We start from the raw sequence: 22,259 nt of genomic DNA, 5'->3' as shown, positions 1-22,259 counted from the left end.
GTGCTCAATTCATGACCTTTCCTTCTCGTACCTAAGTTCCCGAGTCAAGACACTTTGGTGATGACGAATAAGTGGCCTTTGGCATGAGTTTCAGGTTTCTTAAATTTCTCAAAAATATTTAGGTGGCGACTTTGTAATCTGGAAGAGCAGTCCATTTTTGACATTTTGATTCAAAATCAAATTTCCGAAAGAATTGCCAGATTTGGACTTATTTGTGTTTATCTATTTTACATTGTATTTGTGGAATCAGATTCAGAACCACGGGAGTCCGAACTGTAGGGCTAGTTGTATCCGAAAGGAGCACGAAACACAAGTTACAGTACGGGTTCAGAATTGAGCCCTATAAGAGACGTATGGAGAGATGAGGTACGGAGAGAGCCTATCCCCTAATACACTAATCACTAATTCTTATCCCTATTGTTAAATAAAATACCAATATAACCATAAAAATCCATCAAATTTGACAATTATGGCACCACCTACTTGGTTCCAAAAAATTGTTCTAAGAGTCCACTTGATTAATAAGAGAGTCCTAATTAAAATGGTTGGAGAGTAAATTATGTATTGTTTTTGAGAATTTTTTTTTTTTTGGAAACTTTCTGACTTTACAATTTACAAATTTAAAATTTTCATTCATTTTAATACACAATTTCTCTAAACAAATACATGAAAGAAAATAATGTTTTTCCCATTTCTTTCCCTTCACTTTTTTTTTTTTTTTTAGAGGGGGGGTTCATTACTTCCTTTTTAATCAAAGGAATCTCAAAGAAAATTATTGTGATTGTTGCAAAAATAATCAAATTGATATTGTTGGCACAAAGTCCTTGTTTCGTCCTTGCAGCATCATGGCATGAGCCTCGTAATATTATTATTATTATTATTATTATTTATTTTCGGGTTATGGGAATTTTTAAACTCAATACTTGTTAGAGATAAGATTTAAAATATTATATTTTATCTCTAGAAACTACTAAACTAAGATAACCTTAAGAATTAAGATATATTTAAACAATCCAATCTCCTCTCGATCTTTATTATTATATAAATATGATTGTATATTCATTTGAGCAGTAATAAATAATGTTATTGATTTTCTATGGTAAAATTATGTCATTATTATAATGAACCAACAATGATTCATCCCACTAAAAACATCACCACTAATAGCACTAATGCATTAAAAAAGTAAAAAAAAAAAAAAAAATACAACTCCAAGACCAAAACATCACATCATTAAAAGCGGGACCCACTGCCACCTAATTAGTGGGAGCACTACTTAGTGCTCCCAAGCATTTTTCTATAATGAACCATTATTAGAAAAAGGGACTTTTTGCGTCTACTTCGTTTGCGACTGTCAAGTAAGCAGTCACCAATATATATATATTAGCAACCGCAGTAAGTGATGCCAATAATAAGTGGCTAAACGGCTTTCTTTAATTAATTTTCCCCAATTTCAATTTCATAATGCTCTTTCTCTCTCTCTCTCCCTATGATGGAAGCTCTCAATGTGCCTTAGCTCTCTCCCGCACTCACCCATGGTCGTCACAGGTATGGCACTCTCTCTCTCTCTCGCTCTTTCTCCCTCTCTCGATTTCTTAATCTCTCTTCTCTCTCTCTCAAATTGTTTTTGAATTCAGAAGCTTGTAATGTACCTGTCAGTTTGTTGAATTTTTAGGTGATTTCATTGCAAATTAGGTGATTTCATCGGTGTCTTGTGAGAATACAAGTAATTTTTCAATCCTTGACCTCCTCTATCACCTCTGTGTCTCTCTTTATCTGACTTAGGAAAGCTAGGTTTTCAATTATTTGCAATTCTTTCTTTTCTCATCTGAAATGTTTCTATCTATTTTCAATTCTTCACACATATGCATGCATATTTATATACACACATCTGAATTCAATTATTTTTTGTTTTGCGATTCATAGCCAATTTCACAAATTTCATAGAATTTAGGAGAGATACTGTGAGAAAGCAAAAGTTAGGGTTTGATTCATTTACTTTTTATTCTCCCATCTCTCTCTCCCACTCTTTCTCTCTCTCTCTCTCTCTCTCTCTATATATATATATATATATATATATATATATGGCTTTGTTACTCACAATTACATATAGTTTTTAAAAAGAATTTATGACACGCTATTCAAAGAAAAAATTTGTATAGACTTATTTTATTTTAGTATTTTTCTGATGAAGGTGCATTGGAATTTTGATTGAAATTTTTTGTAGTACAGTTAGTGTTTTGTTTATTTATTGAATTTTTTACAGCTTAATAAAATTAGTTTCATATTAAGGTTAATATGTGAAGCACAATAATAATTTCCCCCTTATTTACATTCTAAAAATTCATAGAAGAAGTAAGAACTAAGGTAAGGGACTATATACATGTTCTTAGACAGAATCAATCAAGTAGATGGAAGAAGCTGGTGCTTGTGGCAATGCACAAATCTTTTGATATGTAATATTTTTATTTTTATTTTTATTTTTCTAGCTCTTGGGCAATTGAAATTAATTGATTATAAACATATACTATAGAATGACCATGAGTTTTGCTCCCTATGTCGAGTCAAGTGTGTATGGTATGGATTTGATTTTGTTAGAGAAATTGCTGAGATTGGTATGGTATGTAGTCTCTCTTGCTTATTTCCAATCTCGAATCCAAGGCATATTGCAAATACTGTTAGGGAAAGTTTGGTCCTGCAAGTTTTAGGTTTCAGATTATTAGATTACTAAAGGAGTTCATGATTTCTAACACTTCCTTTAATTTCTTATTTTTGTTTGGGAATATATATACACCCATGTTGTCTCTACATATTGTTGGGATAACAATCTGTTATCTTTGTTAATGTGTATTTTAAATGTTCTTTGTTAATTGTTGATATTTATTGGACACTGATATAGTATGAATGTTACCAAAAATATTATCTCAATTTTCCCTCTCCCAAAATTTCTTGCAGGTCATTTAACTTGGAAAATGCTTTGGAATCTCACACAAAGGCCAAACACAATGCTAGAAAATAAATGGATTTAAAGAGAGAGCTTCTGAGTTCTGATTGGAACATCTATGTTTAGTCTATTAGGTAATTTTTATAACACTAAACTTTACTGACTAGTATCTTTTTATATTTTGAGTGTTTATATCAATTTTGGTATAAATATAAAATTGTGGAAATGTTCTTTCTTTGAAGACTGGTTAATAAGATTGTGACAGGATACTTCTCTTACTCTTCTCTAAACCAAAGCATACATGATTAGTCAAAATTGTAAGCTTATATAGACTAACAGCACTAACTAATATAAGCATGAATCACGTTCATAATCCTATATTGCTTGTAGCAACTCATTAAGTTATCAATTTCAAATCTCTAATCCTGCATCTCAGGCCATGTCAAGTTCTATAACAAATCTAATATTCAGTCATAATCTTATGTTCTTAATATACAGTGTGCCTGCAAGTTTGTGTGTGTAGGCTAGACCTTAGTACACATGGAGATAGAATAAAGGGCAATTAAATTAACAATGCTGGTGTACTCTATGATAAGCAAGCTGAACCTGAGCCTTCATCATCTAAGCCTAAGCTTAAGCTGTTGCAATCACAGTCACCTGTGTCTTTATCATCAAAGCCTAAGCTTGAGCTGCTGTAATCACAGTCAAGACAATCAAGGGCTCAACCACAATTGCAACTGCATGCATGTGTTATAAAACACAAGTAATCAGTTAGTTTGCTAGAACTTAACTATAGTTAAGTCTAGTAGTTAGTAATTAGTTATGGTTATGTTAGCTAACATAGTTTTTTGTATATAAGTAGTACTGCATCTCTGTAATGTGATATTCAATTCAATCAATTCTAATTATCTTTATGGTATTAGAGCCCTAGGCTCTCATGAGTTTCAATCTTTGAAGCAAGAAACTTCAATGGCCTCTCCTAATTCAACCATCACAGCTACAACAGGTTCTTCATCTTTAACCTCTGTTTTGCCTTTGAATCTCACACTATTAATATCGAATCTCAATGCTTTTGTCTTCACAAAGCTTGATTCAACAAATTATATAGTATGGAGGAGTCATATGCAGAACATGTTAAGAGAACAAAGCTTATTGGATATGTTGATGGATCTGAGGTATGTCCTCCATCTATGGTATTAGACTCAAGTAATCATGAAGTTCTTAATCCAAATCATACTCAGTGGCTCAGCATTGATGCACACCTTTTGAGCTGTTTAACTATAACCTTGTCTCCATCTGTATTTACAACTATGTTGCACTATCAAACAAGCCATTAGGTTTGGAGTGTTCTTGCAAAAAGATTCACTTCTCTGTCGAGCTCTCATAAACACCAGTCAAAGAACAAGCTTAATCCTTGTAATAACCCAACCCTCGTATGTGTTCCCGATATATTTTCAGTCCCTCATTATGTGTATTTATATGCTTATTATGAAATGTCACGTGGAATTAAGTTTAAGTAAGTGAACCTTATGACTATGGATTCATATCTGTTGAATAAGGAGACACGTGGGTTCATTTTTGACATTTTTATTGGTATGTTTGGAACCTCCTCATTTTATTTTGGGGTGTTGCTTGAGGTGGTAATATGATGGTAAAGTAAGATTGGACCAAAAACTTTAATTCGAATAGTTAACCTACGATCAGCCGTCATTCATTTTTCCTTTTCTTTTTCCAAACTTGGAATTTGAATGTGAGGTTAGAACCATTGGAAAGATTATTTCCGGGGCTTCGATTTGGACACAAGAACGACCTAGAACGGAGTCCCGATGAGAAAGTTATACCCGTTTGAAGTTTTCACATCTGTGCTGGAAGCAGAGCCGCACGTGCGGGGAATAGCGCCGCACGTGCGGTCTGTGCGGGACAGCAGCTCTAAAAACGGGATTTTTGGACCATTTCTTGCAATTTCTTTTCCTCTCTTCTTCTCCCCTCTTCCATGTCCGAAACCCTAGCTTCCAAAACCTTAATTTCCACCACTTTTATCAACAAATCATCCATGGATCTTGTATCAAGGATGGAGAACAAGAAAGGGTCAACATTTTCAACCGATTGAATTTCGAAATTGAGGTGGAATCTCATCCAAGCTCGCTCCTTTGTTTGTTCTTCGAGGTAGGGGTTCTAAATCTCCTCAATACTTACATCTATGGATAGATTTATGGTAACTTCATTATATTAATGCAAAAATCTTCATTTTTATCATCTAAGGCATATTATGAGATTTGGGGATTTAGAGTTTGAGATGTTGGAAGTTAAATTGATGGGTTAAAATGATGAATTGTGAATCCTAGATGTAGAATCATTGGGAAAATTGGAATTAAAAGTGGTGATTTAAGAAGTGTGAATTTTTGTTAAAAATCCTCATTTTTCTTGAAACCCTAGGTTGATTAATGATGATACCCAACGATTTGGCCCAAATTGAAAGTAGAATAATGAAATTGAGGTATTGAATTATATGTGTTCAAGTTTAATTAGAATTTGGAAATGTTTGAAAATTATGTTTAAAATTTGCGAATGAACTTTGTTATGAATGTTGTAATTCATGCTTTAATGTAAAGGAAAAATTGGGGAAATAATTTATTAAGGATAGGGATGACATGAACTTGGTTGTGGAATGTCGAAATGGGATTCAAGGATTTAGTTTGAATTATGTTGAATTATATTTAATGATGTTGAGTTGAATCATGTTGTTTATGTTGAATTGTGTTGATTATGTGAGATGGTATTAACTATGTTGATTTTAATTTTTGTGACCTAAAATGTGGAGTTTTCCGAAATGGGTTTCATCCCAAATTATTTTGCTAAATACTTGTGGGCTTGCTTAGTTATTAAAATCAAGAGAATGATTTAATGGAGTTTCTTTATGTAGATAGGAAATGTTTGGTTTTTGGGTGAAAACCCTAGACATTCAAGGATTTTTGGAAAAATGTGGAGGATGTCCATACAATTCTTTTCTATCTTGAAATCAAAGTGATTGATTATAAGTTCCATACTGTGTTTGCAAGAATGGTAATCTTCTATTTATAGATATATATTGAGATGGAGGAAATTGTAGTATAAATGAATGCTTAATGGTGGGCTTGTGAAGAATAATGAAGGAAAGAAAAAAGAACTAATGACTAAGTTATATATGTGTACAGGGCACACTTCAGGAGGGACAAGCACTCCGTTGTAGCACTGTGAGTAGTAGTACAAAAAAATGTACATTTTATCTATTGTTGATAATTATTGTCACTAATGCTCTGTTCTTTGTAAGTGTTATACGAACATTTATGACAATTGGAAATCAATGTGAACTTACATGAACGCTGAAAGATTCGCGTACGTCGGTATGATTTTGGAATCCTTGTTCTGTTAATGACGAATATTAACCCTTTGTTATTTATAAGCATACTATGTCATTTCTTAAAGAATAAGTGGAACTTATGTTCATCTTTGAAGAATCGGAATAATTGGAAAGTTATGTGAATCCATACGAATTTGTAGTTATTTTGTTGTGTTACATATGAATTCGAAGTTATTCGGAATCTACGACATGAATGTAAAAGTTTAACATCATTATGTGACCCACATAAGAATATGAATTATTCTATTTTGTTAAGCGCACAATAATGACGTAATATAACAAGAAATGCTCTGTTTTCTGATATGTTACGTTATAACTTAATGAATGATTATTCATATATGCAGAAGTATTCACATCATCTTTAGCACAAGGCCCTTACCCGGGGGTAATAATACCGTGGTTCAAATAATTAAGTTACAAGTTTACGTATGCTATAAGTCAAGAATGTTACAAGCTCAAGAATGTTACAAGTTCGTGAAAGTTACAAGTCCAAGTATGTTATAAGTTCATGTATGTTACAAGTCCAAGTATGTTATAAGCTCATGTATGTTACAAGTATACGCATGTTACAAGTTCAAGTATGGTACAAGTTTATATATGTTACAAGTTCAAGTATGGTACAAGTTTACGTATGTTACAAGTTTACAAGTTTAAGCCTATTACAAGTTTACGTATGTTATAAGTTTAAGTCTGTTACAAGTTCACGTATGTTATAAGTTCTAGGATATTACAAGTTTTTAGTACCGAGGAACAAGGATGCTTTATATGGACTTGTTAGCACTATTGAAGAGCCAGGTAAAATTAAGTTAGAATTCTAATTTTTGTTCATGAATTATGCATAATGCATATGTATGAATTTGTTTCTGTTTATGATATAACATGATATGTATGGTTGGTCTGTAAAACCTGTTAGTTACTGGTATGAAACAAAGTGCTACTTGGAACTAAGTGCTACATTGTGAGCCACCTCTAGAGTCCATGTGAGCCACCTCTTGAGTCCATACATATATGAATGAGGCTTATAGCCAATCTGGGCCTATGGCCATTCTATATGATCTATGAGGCCAGAGGCCATTATGTATTTTCGGTATGAAGCAAAGTGCTGTACGGAACTAAGTGCTGCAATGCGAGTCACCTCTAGAATCCGTACGAGCCACCTCTTGAGTCCATACATTTGTGCAAGTTATGAGGCCTATGGCCATTCCGGATAAGTTATTATAATATGAAACAAAGTGCTACACGGAACTAAGTACTACGGAGTGAGTCACCTCTAGAGTCCGTGTGAGACACCTCTTGAATTCATACACACATGTTTCAAGGGCCTCGTGCCACATGTTTCAAGGGCCTCGTGCCACATGTTCAAGGGCTTCATGCCAAACTTTTCAAGGGCTTTATGCCAACTTTCAAGGGCTTTATGCCAACTTTTCAAGGGCTTCATGCCATATGTACAAAGGCTATATGCCACCATGTTTAAAAGTTTAATGCTAATATGTTCAAGGGCTATCGCCACTTTTTTTCCAAGGGCTTAAAGCCATTATGTTCCAAGATATTATGTTTCAAGTTATTATGTTTCAAGTCAATATGTTTCAAGACTGGGCCTTAGGCCATTCAAGAATTAATACAGAATCAATTAACCTTATGCCTCATTATTTATGTATGCATTTATATGTATTATAATTCAAGTTGAGCATTGAATCGTTTATGTACTATTATTCACTGAGCTTCGCTCACTTTATATTATGTATGTTCTGTAGGTAATCACTTTGGGAGTTCGTCTTAACCCTTGAAGCTCACCCTTCAGTTGTCAACCTCAGTATGCCCAGGCTCCCAGACCAAGTCTATGCATTTATGTCAAGTTTGTTAAGATTTTGGCTTGCACTTTAATTATTTACCTAAGGTTAAAATGTATGTATACAATCCCTTTCTATACCAATGTTTGTTCATGCGGTCATGTATGTGTATGGGTATGTCTAAAAATAAATGACTCTCACGAATGTGATCCTGGCATGTTAGGTTTAGCTCAATGGATGCTTTTCTGTGTTATTTTATTATATTAAATGCTTCCGTTCAGGCCCCATATGATATGTATATCAGGTTAAGTGTCCGTTTCTGTATGGGTCATGCCCGAACTTTTAGGGGCGAGTTTGGGGCGTGACAAGTGGTATCAGAGCACGAGTTGCTATCTCACACACGAATCCATTGAGCTTTAGGATGTCTAGAAAAGAGTTAGGCCTCATGCATGACATCCTTAGAATATGTGAAGAAACTGATAGCAACGTTATATGTAATATGTTAATGCTAACGATTATGATCCATGTCTCTTGAACATCCCTTGTATATATTGTAATTGATTGTTGATCAGATCATGGCAAGAATAAGGATAGAGGATCCGGAGGATCCTACCTCCGTTTGGTGGGACAAAATGAAAAGGGAAAATGATTGGTAAGGCAATTTTATGCAAATGATTAATCAAGCTATATGTTATCGGTGGTTATTTCTGGATTGATAGTTATCTCCCATCAGTTTAGATGAATTGTTTAAACACTAAGTATGGAATATGCCTAAGACCAAAGAAACTGATATATGTGGTACTCTAACTTTTATGATATAGTTATGTCTTCCATGCCGTAGTAATGTTTGGAGCTATGCTTTTGAAAAACTATTGTGTTAGATATTGGATAAGTTGTGCTTTATATGATAGTAGAAATATATTAAGAGTAATCGGCTGTACGAGACAGTTATGTGTAAAAAGGGTAAGTACCGTAATTAGGATTTTGTCGAAAGAATGATTGAACGACATAAAGGACTTTATCCATATTATGTGTCTGCCTACATGAGACTTGTAAAAAGAGAGGTAGTTATTGACTACCGTAAGAATTAAAATGTGGGAAACCATTTGTGAAATATTTCTATGTAAATAGGCAAATGTTCGATATTATAAATTGCCATTCTGGTCCTCTATTTTGTATTGGAAGTTCTAATATAAACTGTTCTGTATGATGTGGTAAACTTTGTTAAAAAGAGAGGACATGGAGATATTTTATGTTGATGGTACCGATATGTACCCCACTCATGATATGATTACGAATTGACTTATTGTCATGTTGAACTGACCTTGCTAAGAAGCCTAACTCTGATATTGATGGTCAAATTATTTTGTTAGGCTATTATGGAATTCCTAGATATTATGCAATCTGAATGGATGTGATTACTGTATATGTAATGAATTTATTGATCCTATGAACGAACCTAGTAGGACCTATGCATATGAAGTAACTAGATACTCTATCGTGTTAATTGATTGAGCCAGACGACTGGTCTATAATTATAAGTTGTGAATACTGAAGCGATTAAAAAATAAAAATAAAAAGAAATCAGATTAATCGATGTTGTAACTAGAAGAAATGCTTCTTAGGGGAAGATGTCCCACCTTACGATTATAAGTGGCTTACTTTCCTCAAAAGAATGAATGATATCCATGAGTTTCCGCAGTAAGTATTAGCTTTCTTTTGATGACATTCTTGGAAGGTCCTTTCATGCTAGGGGACGTTAAACTTATGTAGCACCCTTGTTGAGAATTCTTTTACCACCGACGGTCTTGTACGGGTGGATTATGTTTTGCAATCGACGGTCTAGTACGGATGGTGCCACCGACGGTCTTGTACGGGTGGGTTATGTTAACTGATTTCGGACCGGCCACCGACGGTCATGAACGAGTGTGCTTCGAATCCGGGGCGGTTATTCTTTTGTTTTGTCGAGAATGTCATCTTTGTATCCGGTAGATGTTAGTAAACATCGTGAGAAGCTTTGATTTGGAATATGATTCTCCTTGTATTACATGATAAAGCAAGTTTGAGGGACCAAACTTATTTAAGGGGGGAAGAGTGTAATAACCCAACCCTCGTATGTGTTCCCGATATATTTTCAGTCCCTCATTATGTGTATTTATATGCTTATTATGAAATGTCACGTGGAATTAAGTTTAAGTAAGTGAACCTTATGACTATGGATTCATATCTGTTGAATAAGGAGACACGTGGGTTCATTTTTGACATTTTTATTGGTATGTTTGGAACCTCCTCATTTTATTTTGGGGTGTTGCTTGAGGTGGTAATATGATGGTAAAGTAAGATTGGACCAAAAACTTTAATTCGAATAGTTAACCTACGATCAGCCGTCATTCATTTTTCCTTTTCTTTTTCCACACTTGGAATTTGAATGTGAGGTTAGAACCATTGGAAAGATTATTTCCGGGGCTTCGATTTGGACACAAGAACGACCTAGAACGGAGTCCCGATGAGAAAGTTATGCCCGTTTGAAGTTTTCACATCTGTGCTGGAAGCAGAGCCGCACGTGCGGGGAATAGCGCCGCACGTGCGGTCTGTGCGGGACAGCAGCTCTAAAAACGGGATTTTTGGACCATTTCTTGCAATTTCTTTTCCTCTCTTCTTCTCCCCTCTTCCATGTCCGAAACCCTAGCTTCCAAAACCTTAATTTCCACCACTTTTATCAACAAATCATCCATGGATCTTGTATCAAGGATGGAGAACAAGAAAGGGTCAACATTTTCAACCGATTGAATTTCGAAATTGAGGTGGAATCTCATCCAAGCTCGCTCCTTTGTTTGTTCTTCGAGGTAGGGGTTCTAAATCTCCTCAATACTTACATCTATGGATAGATTTATGGTAACTTCATTATATTAATGCAAAAATCTTCATTTTTGTCATCTAAGGCATATTATGAGATTTGGGGATTTAGAGTTTGAGATGTTGGAAGTTAAATTGATGGGTTAAAATGATGAATTGTGAATCCTAGATGTAGAATCATTGGGAAAATTGGAATTAAAAGTGGTGATTTAAGAAGTGTGAATTTTTGTTAAAAATCCTCATTTTTCTTGAAACCCTAGGTTGATTAATGATGATACCCAACGATTTGGCCCAAATTGAAAGTAGAATAATGAAATTGAGGTATTGAATTATATGTGTTCAAGTTTAATTAGAATTTGGAAATGTTTGAAAATTATGTTTAAAATTTGCGAATGAACTTTGTTATGAATGTTGTAATTCATGCTTTAATGTAAAGGAAAAATTGGGGAAATAATTTATTAAGGATAGGGATGACATGAACTTGGTTGTGGAATGTCGAAATGGGATTCAAGGATTTAGTTTGAATTATGTTGAATTATATTTAATGATGTTGAGTTGAATCATGTTGTTTATGTTGAATTGTGTTGATTATGTGAGATGGTATTAACTATGTTGATTTTAATTTTTGTGACCTAAAATGTGGAGTTTTCCGAAATGGGTTTCATCCCAAATTATTTTGCTAAATACTTGTGGGCTTGCTTAGTTATTAAAATCAAGAGAATGATTTAATGGAGTTTCTTTATGTAGATAGGAAATGTTTGGTTTTTGGGTGAAAACCCTAGACATTCAAGGATTTTTGGAAAAATGTGGAGGATGTCCATACAATTCTTTTCTATCTTGAAATCAAAGTGATTGATTATAAGTTCCATACTGTGTTTGCAAGAATGGTAATCTTCTATTTATAGATATATATTGAGATGGAGGAAATTGTAGTATAAATGGATGCTTAATGGTGGGCTTGTGAAGAATAATGAAGGAAAGAAAAAAGAACTAATGACTAAGTTATATATGTGTACAGGGCACACTTCAGGAGGGACAAACACTCCGTTGTAGCACTGTGAGTAGTAGTACAAAAAAATGTACATTTTATCTATTGTTGATAATTATTGTCACTAATGCTCTGTTCTTTGTAAGTGTTATACGAACATTTATGACAATTGGAAATCAATGTGAACTTACATGAACGCTGAAAGATTCGCGTACGTCGGTATGATTTTGGAATCCTTGTTCTGTTAATGACGAATATTAACCCTTTGTTATTTATAAGCATACTATGTCATTTCTTAAAGAATAAGTGGAACTTATGTTCATCTTTGAAGAATCGGAATAATTGGAAAGTTATGTGAATCCATACGAATTTGTAGTTATTTTGTTGTGTTACATATGAATTCGAAGTTATTCGGAATCTACGACATGAATGTAAAAGTTTAACATCATTATGTGACCCACATAAGAATATGAATTATTCTATTTTGTTAAGCGCACAATAATGACGTAATATAACAAGAAATGCTCTGTTTTCTGATATGTTACGTTATAACTTAATGAATGATTATTCATATATGCAGAAGTATTCACATCATCTTTAGCACAAGGCCCTTACCCGGGGGTAATAATACCGTGGTTCAAATAATTAAGTTACAAGTTTACGTATGCTATAAGTCAAGAATGTTACAAGCTCAAGAATGTTACAAGTTCGTGAAAGTTACAAGTCCAAGTATGTTATAAGTTCATGTATGTTACAAGTCCAAGTATGTTATAAGCTCATGTATGTTACAAGTATACGCATGTTACAAGTTCAAGTATGGTACAAGTTTATATATGTTACAAGTTCAAGTATGGTACAAGTTTACGTATGTTACAAGTTTACAAGTTTAAGCCTATTACAAGTTTACGTATGTTATAAGTTTAAGTCTGTTACAAGTTCACGTATGTTATAAGTTCTAGGATATTACAAGTTTTTAGTACCGAGGAACAAGGATGCTTTATATGGACTTGTTAGCACTATTGAAGAGCCAGGTATAATTAAGTTAGAATTCTAATTTTTGTTCATGAATTATGCATAATGCATATGTATGAATTTGTTTCTGTTTATGATATAACATGATATGTATGGTTGGTCTGTAAAACCTGTTAGTTACTGGTATGAAACAAAGTGCTACTTGGAACTAAGTGCTACATTGTGAGCCACCTCTAGAGTCCATGTGAGCCACCTCTTGAGTCCATACATATATGAATGAGGCTTATAGCCAATCTGGGCCTATGGCCATTCTATATGATCTATGAGGCCAGAGGCCATTATGTATTTTCGGTATGAAGCAAAGTGCTGTACGGAACTAAGTGCTGCAATGCGAGTCACCTCTAGAATCCGTACGAGCCACCTCTTGAGTCCATACATTTGTGCAAGTTATGAGGCCTATGGCCATTCCGGATAAGTTATTATAATATGAAACAAAGTGCTATACGGAACTAAGTACTACGGAGTGAGTCACCTCTAGAGTCCGTGTGAGACACCTCTTGAATTCATACACACATGTTTCAAGGGCCTCGTGCCACATGTTTCAAGGGCCTCGTGCCACATGTTCAAGGGCTTCATGCCAAACTTTTCAAGGGCTTTATGCCAACTTTCAAGGGCTTTATGCCAACTTTTCAAGGGCTTCATGCCATATGTACAAAGGCTATATGCCACCATGTTTAAAAGTTTAATGCTAATATGTTCAAGGGCTATCGCCACTTTTTTTCCAAGGGCTTAAAGCCATTATGTTCCAAGATATTATGTTTCAAGTTATTATGTTTCAAGTCAATATGTTTCAAGACTGGGCCTTAGGCCATTCAAGAATTAATACAGAATCAATTAACCTTATGCCTCATTATTTATGTATGCATTTATATGTATTATAATTCAAGTTGAGCATTGAATCGTTTATGTACTATTATTCACTGAGCTTCGCTCACTTTATATTATGTATGTTCTGTAGGTAATCACTTTGGGAGTTCGTCTTAACCCTTGAAGCTCACCCTTCAGTTGTCAACCTCAGTATGCCCAGGCTCCCAGACCAAGTCTATGCATTTATGTCAAGTTTGTTAAGATTTTGGCTTGCACTTTAATTATTTACCTAAGGTTAAAATGTATGTATACAATCCCTTTCTATACCAATGTTTGTTCATGCGGTCATGTATGTGTATGGGTATGTCTAAAAATAAATGACTCTCACGAATGTGATCCTGGCATGTTAGGTTTAGCTCAATGGATGCTTTTCTGTGTTATTTTATTATATTAAATGCTTCCGTTCAGGCCCCATATGATATGTATATCAGGTTAAGTGTCCGTTTCTGTATGGGTCATGCCCGAACTTTTAGGGGCGAGTTTGGGGCGTGACAATCCTCATCATCTATTGGTGATGAAGCTAAGGCTAGCTAATTTGATATTGCCTTGAACTGGCTCAGATAATCTTCCATTGTTGCTCATTTTTTAACAATTCGATTAAGCTTGTTCTTTAACTAGTGTATATGTGACCTCAACTTTCTCATACCAGTCATTATTAGAGAGGAGGTCCTAATCAGTTTTCTCGAGGTAGGACAAGCACTACTTCTGCACAAGTGACTTGTCAAATCTATGGTAAAGTGAATCACATTGCCCTAGATTGTTAGCATAGACTGGATTTAGGCTTTTAGCCTAATCAAAATACGTTTGCACCCTATTCACCAGCTTCATCACCATCTCAAGGCCATTCCAAGGCATATGTTACTTCTATACCAACCACAAGCTCACCACAGCCTGATTTGAATTGGTTTCTTGATTCAGAAGCCCCAAATCACAGGACACATGATCTCAGCAATCTCTCCTTTTATTAGCCTTATCAAGGCCATGATTAGGTTGCCATTGGTGATAGCACTACCTTACCTATTGCTCATACTGGTAAAGGACTTCTTCATTCTCCTTCATTCATTTTTATCTCACTAAAATGCTTCATGTTCCAAATCTTTCTTCCAATTTACTTTCAGTCCATCAATTGAATGTAGGCAACCATTGTACTACCTTACCTATTGTTCATACGGGTAAAGGACTTCTTCCTACTCCTTAATTTCCTTTTCATCTTACTAAAATGCTTCATGTTCCCAATATTTCTTCCAATTTACTTTCAGTCCATCAATTGGCTGTAGACAAACATTGTACTATTACTTTTGATGAGAACTCTTTTCTTGTTCAGGACAAGAGTACTCAGAAAGTGCTGTATGGAGGATGCTATTCTGTGACAACCCCGATCCGTAATTAACTACTAATCCGTAATTAAGAATGCCTAATACATGTTTAAGAAGAATTATGAGCTAATTGTGTATATTGTGTTTCTATTTGTCTATTGTAGGAATATCTTTCTAAAATTTTGTTTCAATATGAAAATTGAAGGCTTTATCAGCATCCGAACACGAAATTGATGAAGTCAATGTGTTATTTGGAATTTTTCAACTGCTATGGTAAGTTTAATTAGAATTCAATTCAGAATAATTAAAATAAAACGATTAAATTAAGCTAGGTGGATTAGTTTTAATCACTCTTGATTGGTAAATGCTAAGCAAGCCTATATAAGGCTAATATGAGTGTTAGGAAACATTTACACACATTTTTCCATCATCCTTTGAGTTAAACGTGAGAGAGAGAAAGAGAGAGAGAGAGAGAGAGAATTCAATATTCTAAAGAGAAAGAAGGAGAGAATTGTAGAGGATTGGAAAAAATTGCTCAAGAAATTGCTAGAATCGAAGGAATAAAAAGCTCTAGGTAAGAATTGAACTCTCTCTCTATGAAATTAAGCTAATTTGGATGTGAATTCAAGAGGGTTTAGGAATTAAATACATGAATCAAGCTTAGAATGTAGTATGGAAAATCAATCCATGCATGCATGCATAATTCATAGATTTTGAGTTTAATTTTCACTCAATTCTTACATGCAAGTGTTTATTTTTGTTAAATCTTGAGAGTTCACCATGATTTCATACTTAATCATGTCCTATGTTCATTTTTTGAAAGTAAGGAGCTTGAGTCATTGCATGCATGTATATAAATTTGAAGTTTCAACTTGGTTTTGAAGAATTGGCATGCTTTTGGGCTTTGATTTTGTGAATTGAACTTCATTTCATGTTTTTCTACAAGTTTCTAAGTGTTTTTCTTGAGTTTTGGACTAAAAAATTAGTTTGATGCTTTGGATTTGAGTTTTGGAGTTGAAGTCGCATTCTGGAAACTCTAGAATTTGGTTGCATCGCTCGAGCGACCAAATTGTCGCTCGAGCATACATTTGGAGCTCTCAGAAGTTTTGTAGAGTTTGATGGTTGGCTTGAGTGACCAAAAGACTGCTTGAGAAACCAAGAAGTTGGCTCGAGCGTACAATGAGAGCTCTTGGAAGTTTTGCAGACCAAGGGGTCCACTCGAGCAACCAAAGCTTCGCTCAAGCAAACTGCCTTGTTTTCTAAAATTTTCGTAAGTGCTTCAAAGTGCATAATTGCATTCTCATTACATCCTAGGCATTCTTAAACCATGATTAAACTATAATAATGAGGATAAGAAGTAGGAACACACTAAGAAAGAAGCATAATGAGTTAAAAGATTACAGAAAGTGTGTTTTGATGTGTATCCATCACGTGTTTGTGTAGGTCATGCGCCATCATTCGACCGATTTGTCTACGTTGTTTGTTCTACTTTTGGAGCTATCTGTGAGTAACAACTCTATAATGCAATGTTTGACTATAAGTATTTTCTGACTGATATGATATGATTTGTTTTTTGAAATCTTATTTTGTGAATCATAAATTAATGTCCAATTTTCTGAAATGTAATCGTGGCATCCTTAGCATTATCTATATCTACTATCTATTATTTGTTGCCGGGTACCAAGGTTTTATGTGGGTTCTATTCATGGAATTGATTATGCATAATTAACTATCTGATCTACACGTGGGTCTTTATGACCAATTTGATCTGTTAGCTAATGGATGCACCACGTATAACTGTTTACTGATCTGATTATTTATAAGAATTTGTTTATGATCTGAATTCTGATTTCTGAATTTGTTATGGACATCATTTATCAAAAGCTTTACTCTGTTGCTATTCATTGGGTTTTAGCTCATAATTTATATTATGTATGTAGGTGACCAAGCGTGTGACTAGGCTTGAGACTTCCAGTCTAGATCTATTTCTGTCAAGCCAACCATTTTACCTCATGTGGAGGTTCTCGACAATCTTTTGTGGTCAAGTTTCCGTGGGCAATGTTTGTGACTAAGCTATGAACAAGTCTTAAGTTTTTATTTTCTTACGTTTTTTGGACAAGTTTTTGTTTACCTGTCATAAGGCTAAGTCCCTTTTTGTTTTATTTGTTATGGGTGACGTAAGAATGATGCATTTATATATGTATATAAAGTTTGAAATTTCTATCCCATATAAGTCTACACAGCTCTATGGACATTGTATATTTGATATTTGTTTTCGCTAGCCCTTTATTTTGTTAATCTGTCTCAGAGGCCATTGATAATCTTAGGATTACTGGCCGATTACGATGCTAAACCTATAGAGGTAGATTTAGGTCGTGACATATTCCAATGGTCTCTATCCTTTAATATCTTTGTAGACGCGCCCGAACGTCCCGGGAAAATCCCGTTTTGTTCATTGGGCTGACTACAGCTCGGACTCAATGTTACGGTTCTTAATTTGATCTTGCAAAGTGCAATGCGAGATTGATAAATCACCAAAGAGTCCAAATCCGGCAAATTGTTTTGAAAAACTGATTTTTAGAAAAAAGTGCCAAACATGGACTGCTTTGCCAGATACAGAGTCGCCACCTAAATATTTTATTTTCGGAAAATTTAGGAAACCCTGACTCGTGCCTAAGGCCACGTGTCCCTCATCACCAAAGTTACCTCGGCTCGGGAACTTGGGTACGAGAAGGGAAGGTCATGCAATGAGCACCCCCGCTCGCCCGATCAAAGATCGGCCTTTACTAACATGATATCTTGTTTTTGAAAACACATGTGCTCTTATTCCGGTTATTAACATAGAATTACTATGTGATGCGCACAACAAACAAGTATAGACTGGATCGCCTAAGTTGGAACAAAACATCTCATGTTTGTTTTTGAAAGCGGTTTGCTACTCGCAAGTAGGCTAAAATGCGGATTTTGCCACCCTCAAGTGGGCTTAGATAAAAAAACACGGTGATTTGCCACTCTCAAGTGGGCTTAAAACTTGCAATCAATGAATTGTTCCAATTGAAGTAACCCAACCTTCACCCACAGGCATTCAGACAGTTATATATCACATAAGCAGTTAGCCTCATGGCAAGCATGTTATCAGGGCAGTCACTCACACACATGCAAGGATGCTAAAGCATAAACACTTACCGAGTACTCCGAGCCAAAACAAAAGCTATGTTAGAAATCAATGCATGATCCTAGCTATGTCAAGAATGCCTAATGTAACACTTACATAATGCAACTAAGATAGGCTCGGATATTCTAAAATGTCATGTGAAATGCAATTGATATATGTATTCAAACAGGAATTGAAATACAATGAAGTTAGTATGATGCACCGAGCCCGGTGCATGCAAGACAAATGAATGGATGCAAACATGCGAGCATAAGGATGCTAATTGAAACATGTCCTAAAACTAACCATCGTAAGCTAGTAAATAAAAGGGAGAAAGAAATGGGGTTTGGAAGACATGCATCACACATACGCACACTTATGTACAACAGTTGTGCCCTCTCGACGGAGGGTCCGAATGAATAATACAGAACCAACTAGCTAATCTAAGCTAGTCTAATTAAACTAGTTATTACACAACAGAATGAATAACAAGCTACAGCTAATTATTACACAACTCTAACTAATTAACAAATTAACTAAGTTAGCAATTAAATAAGCATATAAACTATATGATGTAGGCTGCCTCAGCTCTGTTTTGGATGACAAAGGATGCATGCATGCTCGAGTCGCCTTGTTCGGAAATCCCTCGCGACGCCCCGATTTGCCTCTGTTTGCAATTGATCTCAGAAACTTGCACCAAGCTCCAGAGAGATGAAACTCCACCTTGGGAATCTGTAGGGATGCTGCCGACCAGGTATTGGCCTTGGAGACCACCTGCCGACCACTTTTTGTGGTGAAAACTAGAAAAAGTGGTCGGCCAACCACTTTATCTGGTCGGCCGACCAGTTTTTGCTGCTGGTTTCTGGTTTTCTGCAACAGAGGGCAAGAAAGGGGCATGGCAAAGTATTCGCAACACATGTATGTGCGACCACCCTCCTCATCATTACATAAGCTCAAGGGAATGTAGGTCTCGACCCTCGGGCCACCAATCACGCATCTCGATGCATGATGGCTGAGGAGCCGAATTGCACAACTCAATATGGAATGAATGCACATACAAACACCTAAAGCCTAGAACTCCGTCATGTATAGTCAAGAGTGTTGGCGACCGGGAATCGAGGTATGTTTCATCACTTCGAGTATGAAACGTGTCTCGTTTCCCATGTTTGGGCTAACTCCTATCCCAAACACAATGCAACCTATAACATGGCATGCACAATGCAACGTAACATGAGATATGCAAAAATGCAATGCAACACAAGCATGCAAATATGCAATGCAACATGAACAACCTAACAAGGCTAATGGCATGCACAATGCTAATGCATTCATACACAATGCAAGGCAACACAAGCATGCAACAATATGAACAACAACTAGCATACATAATGCAAATGGACATGGCATACACAACACAATGAACCACATGGCATACACAATGCTCGATAGACTTAAACCAAAATGGACTGACCTCAGTCATGCCCAAATCAGTGGCCATAACACTAGGACTAAGGCACCAAAAGGCAAGACATACATGCACACATATTGGTCCACAAGCTAGGCAACAAGAACACAACCCTTAGGGGCACTCAAAGGGTGACAAAAGTGGGAGCATGGCAAGTCTATATGCTCTGAAATTACATGCAAAGTGAAGCCATATCATGCAAATAGCTCAAATAAAGCATGCCAAGAGACTTGAAATACAAAGCTAGTCAAGGGCTTTACACTACAACCATACCAAGCAATGCTCGAATGACCTAAAGCACTCAAAAAAGACCTAATGCAGGTCAATATGGTAGCAAAAACATGCTAGGCTCGCAACAAAGATGGCGAGAAAGATAGGCTCCCGAATTAGCCCGCAAACAAGACATGAGGGCATAACTCTTAAACACAATAAAAGAGTGATAAACATGAGAGCATGGCAGAAGTTTATGGTCTGAAATTACCTACCGAATGATGCCATGCCGTGCAAGAGGCTCAAATATGACATGCTAGGGGTCCCATAGTGCAAGGCTAGCAAAGCCAAATGCACTATAGCTATGCAAAACCAAACATGCATGACAAAAACCAATTAAATCAAACCTCAAGCATGTTAAATCAAAGCCAAAAATGTACTGGAGTGGAGTCAAAACATGCTAGAATGATGAGCCAAAACATCATGCACACAAGACTAGTAAGCAAGATTTGTTCTACAAGTGCATGGAGCATGCAAAGGACCACCAAATCAGTCAAAAATAGAGTCATGACATGTCAAATGATGACCAAAAATCTACTGAAATGGAGCCAAAACATGCTAGAAAGACATGCTACTTTGATGAGCCACAAATGGGATTACACTACACATACAAGAAGCATGCACAAGATGACCAAACTAGCCATGGAAAGAGTCAAGGAAGGTCCTAGAAGTCACAAAAAAGGGCCTGAACCAAGCCTCAAAAGTAAAGGGACACATGCTCCTTTGATAGGCCAAAAATTCAAGCAAACAAAACCAAAAGAGAGGGGGTCACCCCCCCTCTGATTTGAGGCCTCAAAACCACATACCTACCACTGAAAATCCACTAGATTTTAGTGGTAGAAAGGTCATACAAAGGTTAGAACAAGAGCCAAAAAGGATGGCTCAAGTCAAGGCCTAACAAGGCCTAAGAGGGGGTGGACCTCCCCCAATGCAAAAATGACCTTAAACAAATATCACAAGGACTGAAAAAAAAAAAAATTTCTAGTAGGAAGTTAAGCTCAAATTAGCATGCAAATATGGCTACGAGAGTAACCAAAAACAAAGCTTAAAGAGGAGAAAAGGGGTTACCCTTGAAGTACTGCAAAACCAGCAGGCTTCCTGAGCCAAAACCAACTTTTGAACTCCCACAAGACCCTCCAGCAACTCAGCAACAAGGTAAGAGTGCTTGGCTAGGAGGTTGTGTGCACAAATGAAAGAATAACTCTCTTTAAGACACAAAATATAGAGGGAGAGAAGAATATAGAGAGGGAGATGTATCTATCACCCTTAGCCAACTTCAGAACCTGAGACAAGAGAGAGAGCCTTTTCTCTTATAGAAAAAACAAGCACCAAGCTTGTTGAAGAAGTTTGAAGCTAGATGCAATCCCTCCATACACGTGTATGGAGGATGCAATCTGTGCACTCCAGCTGGCATCCACAACACCTGTAGAATATGCAGGAAGGCCGCAGACCAGTTAACGTGGTTGGGCCGCCACTTTTACTGGTCGGCTGACCACTTTTCATGAGAAACTGGTCAGCCAGCCACTTTTTCTGGTTGGCCAGCTACTTTTCTGGTTTTTCAGGAAAATTCTGCTTTCTAGGTCCAACTTCAAATGGGCATAACTCCTTCATATGAACTCCTTTTCAGGTCATTCGTGTGTCCAAATTGAATCCCCAGAAGTAAGCTTTCCAATGGTGGAAGTCTTGCATCAAAATTCAAACTGTACAAAAAGTTATTCCTGTTTTGGTGAAGCCGCGCATTTTTGGTCCTACCCGGATTCATGCAGAACTTCTCCCAAACTAGTTTTCTTTTCTCCTTTCCTCGTTTCTTCAACTCCAAACCCCTAAACAAAGTGTTTTGAAAGATTTTTCAAAGATTTCATCTCTCTTTCATTCATTTCCACTTTGTCCTTGCTCGGTTTACCGAAAAGCGCAACATTTAACGAAATGCGAGCGTCGGAACATCGTAGGAACTTTATTTTCAAAAAATTTTGAAAGAGAGGGTTTTAAGGTCTAAAATATTTTGATCAAGATTGTTTGGGTTCAAAATGGGTATGAAGGTGGGATTTGACTCTCTCCTTGCTGAAGAAACTGAACCTTTGCCCTGCACACCTTTCTCCACCAAGTAAACCATTAGTAGTGCCCAAGTCTTACGGGCGGTCAAAAATGGGATGTCTACAATCTTCATCTTTTACCTC

At 36.0% G+C, this 22,259-nt stretch overlaps 1 protein-coding gene across 32 annotated transcripts; it reads left to right on the top strand.

Annotated features, from left to right (window-relative positions):
• The first annotated feature begins 1,366 nt into the window (after nucleotides 1–1,366).
• LOC114300972 (uncharacterized) lies at nucleotides 1,367–17,461 on the top strand. 32 transcript variants are annotated; one of them, XM_082917288.1, is made up of 12 exons: nucleotides 1,373–1,548; nucleotides 1,676–1,726; nucleotides 2,956–3,078; nucleotides 3,868–4,119; nucleotides 6,139–6,177; nucleotides 6,689–6,837; nucleotides 8,099–8,786; nucleotides 12,009–15,049; nucleotides 15,202–15,259; nucleotides 15,358–16,463; nucleotides 16,637–16,696; nucleotides 17,134–17,461. In XM_082917288.1, the coding sequence occupies exons 4-7, from the start codon at nucleotides 3,914–3,916 to the stop codon at nucleotides 8,122–8,124; spliced, it is 420 nt and encodes a 139-aa protein (XP_082773414.1). In that variant the 5' UTR covers nucleotides 1,373–1,548; nucleotides 1,676–1,726; nucleotides 2,956–3,078; nucleotides 3,868–3,913; the 3' UTR covers nucleotides 8,125–8,786; nucleotides 12,009–15,049; nucleotides 15,202–15,259; nucleotides 15,358–16,463; nucleotides 16,637–16,696; nucleotides 17,134–17,461. The 32 variants fall into 32 exon arrangements, 16 of the variants coding, with proteins under 16 accessions (XP_082773415.1, XP_082773424.1, XP_082773423.1 ...); XM_082917299.1 differs by having other exon boundaries at nucleotides 3,868–3,950; nucleotides 4,031–4,119; nucleotides 12,009–16,463; XM_082917295.1 differs by having other exon boundaries at nucleotides 12,009–12,197; nucleotides 13,969–16,463.
• Nucleotides 17,462–22,259: the final 4,798 nt, after the last annotated feature.

This window comes from Camellia sinensis, chromosome 2 (genome assembly GCF_055761805.1).
Source record: "Camellia sinensis isolate YWXY chromosome 2, ASM5576180v1, whole genome shotgun sequence".
NCBI classification, from domain to species: domain Eukaryota; kingdom Viridiplantae; phylum Streptophyta; class Magnoliopsida; order Ericales; family Theaceae; genus Camellia; species Camellia sinensis.
This window is presented reverse-complemented; position numbering and strand designations above follow the sequence as displayed.